This window comes from Polyergus mexicanus, unplaced genomic scaffold (assembly GCF_030449975.1).
Source record: "Polyergus mexicanus isolate NDT 795.1 unplaced genomic scaffold, iyPolMexi1.0 SCAF_6, whole genome shotgun sequence".
Classification (NCBI taxonomy): domain Eukaryota; kingdom Metazoa; phylum Arthropoda; class Insecta; order Hymenoptera; family Formicidae; genus Polyergus; species Polyergus mexicanus.
Window position 1 is genome coordinate 2741110 of NW_027223326.1, and position 2209 is coordinate 2743318.

At 45.0% G+C, this 2209-nt stretch overlaps 1 protein-coding gene across 1 annotated transcript; it reads right to left on the reverse strand.

Moving 5' to 3' along the window:
- Positions 1 to 1227: 1227 nt before the first annotated feature.
- LOC138934134 (uncharacterized) lies at positions 1228 to 1761 on the reverse strand. The gene has a single exon (XM_070297575.1). The coding sequence runs from the start codon at positions 1759 to 1761 to the stop codon at positions 1228 to 1230; it is 534 nt and encodes a 177-aa protein (XP_070153676.1).
- Positions 1762 to 2209: the final 448 nt, after the last annotated feature.

Sequence of the window (2209 nt, forward strand, 5' to 3'; positions counted from 1 at the left end):
CTGGAAGGACAAGTCGCTCGGTAACCTGTGGCATCAAGAGTAGGAAAGCAAGTCAAAGCAAGAAGGCTCATCAAAGGATCCTGAAATCGACATTTAAGATCTACGGGATTCAGAACAATTTTTGCTCAGTAACTTCGGCAGGAGCCTGAGGTAGAGCAAAAGATTATGCGATAAAATTTAAGATTAAGGACGACCTCACCGATTTCAATGACCTTGATATATGTTGTCAAGGACATAATTCTGAGGACTTTTTCTTCTAATTTACAGTTCTAATAACATGTTTTCCGCATCGTATAGTATTAATAACATCTAGATTATTTAAAGATTCAATATCTTCGTAATCAGCATCCAAAGTCTCGATGATTAAATTTTCTCTCGCAAGATTCTCAAGCAAATCCACTAGCCATTCTCGTTTCTGGCATCCCTTGACGTACACGAGAGTCGTCGTCTCGTCATCCTCTTCTGTTCCAAGCACGGCTGATGTAATCAAGCGTTTAGCTATGCTGTACGGCACGTTTCCGTCTTCCCATCGTAATCCATGGTGATTCGCGATCAGCCAGGAAGCACACGATTTGTCGGATTTTGTGAGGAGATTCCATGGTAGGGGGTATGTAAAAATGTAATGCGCCAGAACGGTCCCCTTTCTCAGCACCGCCACCTCCTTTACGACAAATTTCATCCCGACGAAGAATCCTTGTAGGTCCACGAACGTTGGTACAGACATAACGTTTTTCTTTTTATATCAGCACGTCGAGAAGAAGACTGCGATTGATCCTGATGTATTATAGATTTTATATCGTCTCATTCTCCCATACTTAGGTTATTTTGCCCACAACATTGGTCAACGGATTGTACTGAATCACGCGATCGTGTATGATGAGGCAGTACGCTGTGGTATTCGGCGGCACGTTCTCCTTACACTCGAATTCTAATCTCACATCCACGGTTGCGCTTTTGACCGATTCGTTTTGTCGAGAGCAATCGATGATCACAAACGGACCGTTACGTAAAAATTGCGTGACGGTGAGACTCGAGATACTCGTGTCCGTAATAATTTTTGCAGAAACGTTGATACGTGTCGTACAAAATCGACCATCTGTTTTTATCGAAATACAGATTCATATCGTCGTACGGATAACATTCCGAGTTCAGATAGAGTTTCACGTTGGTCAATTTGCAGTCGTCGAATTGACTCGTATCCTCGGACATAACGTTCTTCCGACCTGTCTACAGAACGAAAACAACGTATCTCGGCTTCTCCAGCTGAGTCGCGGTCTTAATGGGCCACGAATGTTTGGTTGTACGCTGCAATAGCGAAAATTCGTACAGATCCCACGAGCGAAAACCCATACTGAGGTATTGTCCGCTTTCCAAGACGCGCAGCATCGACAGCTTGTTAATCTCGTTCAATACGACGTGCGGCATTCGCCATTGTATCTTGAATATGTCGATCACAGACTCCAATACCAAATTTCCAATCAGGCAATTATTGTCGTTGCGCGATCGTATTAAGATCAATTCGTGACGAGCGTTAATCATCACGCGGCTGTAATCCTCGCAAAATCCCAATAACATGTAGAGCGATACGCAAAAATTAAAGTATCCATTCGTGTTAGTAGGCGAATCCCAGCCGGCGTTTTTCATAATCACGGTTCTATCGGATGATATCGTTATACAGTTCTTGAGTGTGCTGGTTATTCCCACATTTCTGCTACGATCAATCTCCACACCGTCGAGTTCGTATCGAATCTCATCGAACATGAACGCGACGCAATTATTCCCCAGTACATCAAACCTTTCAGTTGGTTTGTTTATCTTTAGTTTTCCCTCGATGTATAGAAAACTCTCATACGTTTGTACGGGCCGAGATACAGTCCCTGTCCGTATTTATACGGAGCGAGATAAAGTCCGCGACCTTCCATCGCGCGATCGTGACGTTGCAGCTCCTCCAGCTGACGGCGCGCGGCTTTGCTGTCGTTTACCGCCTTGGCCACTCCAGCCGCTCCACCGATCAAGGATCCGAGCGCGCCCAACATCGGTAGAATCGGCAATACACCGCCTCGTTTCGCTGACGGAAGTATCCGCTTTTTCGTCGATCTTTTCCGCGTACTCGTCATCTTTGTCTTCGTCTTCGTCTTCGTTTTCATACTCATGCCGATTTTTGTCTTGGCTTTCATCGCTGCCCAAACAGCTGTAGCTGCGGCTTTCT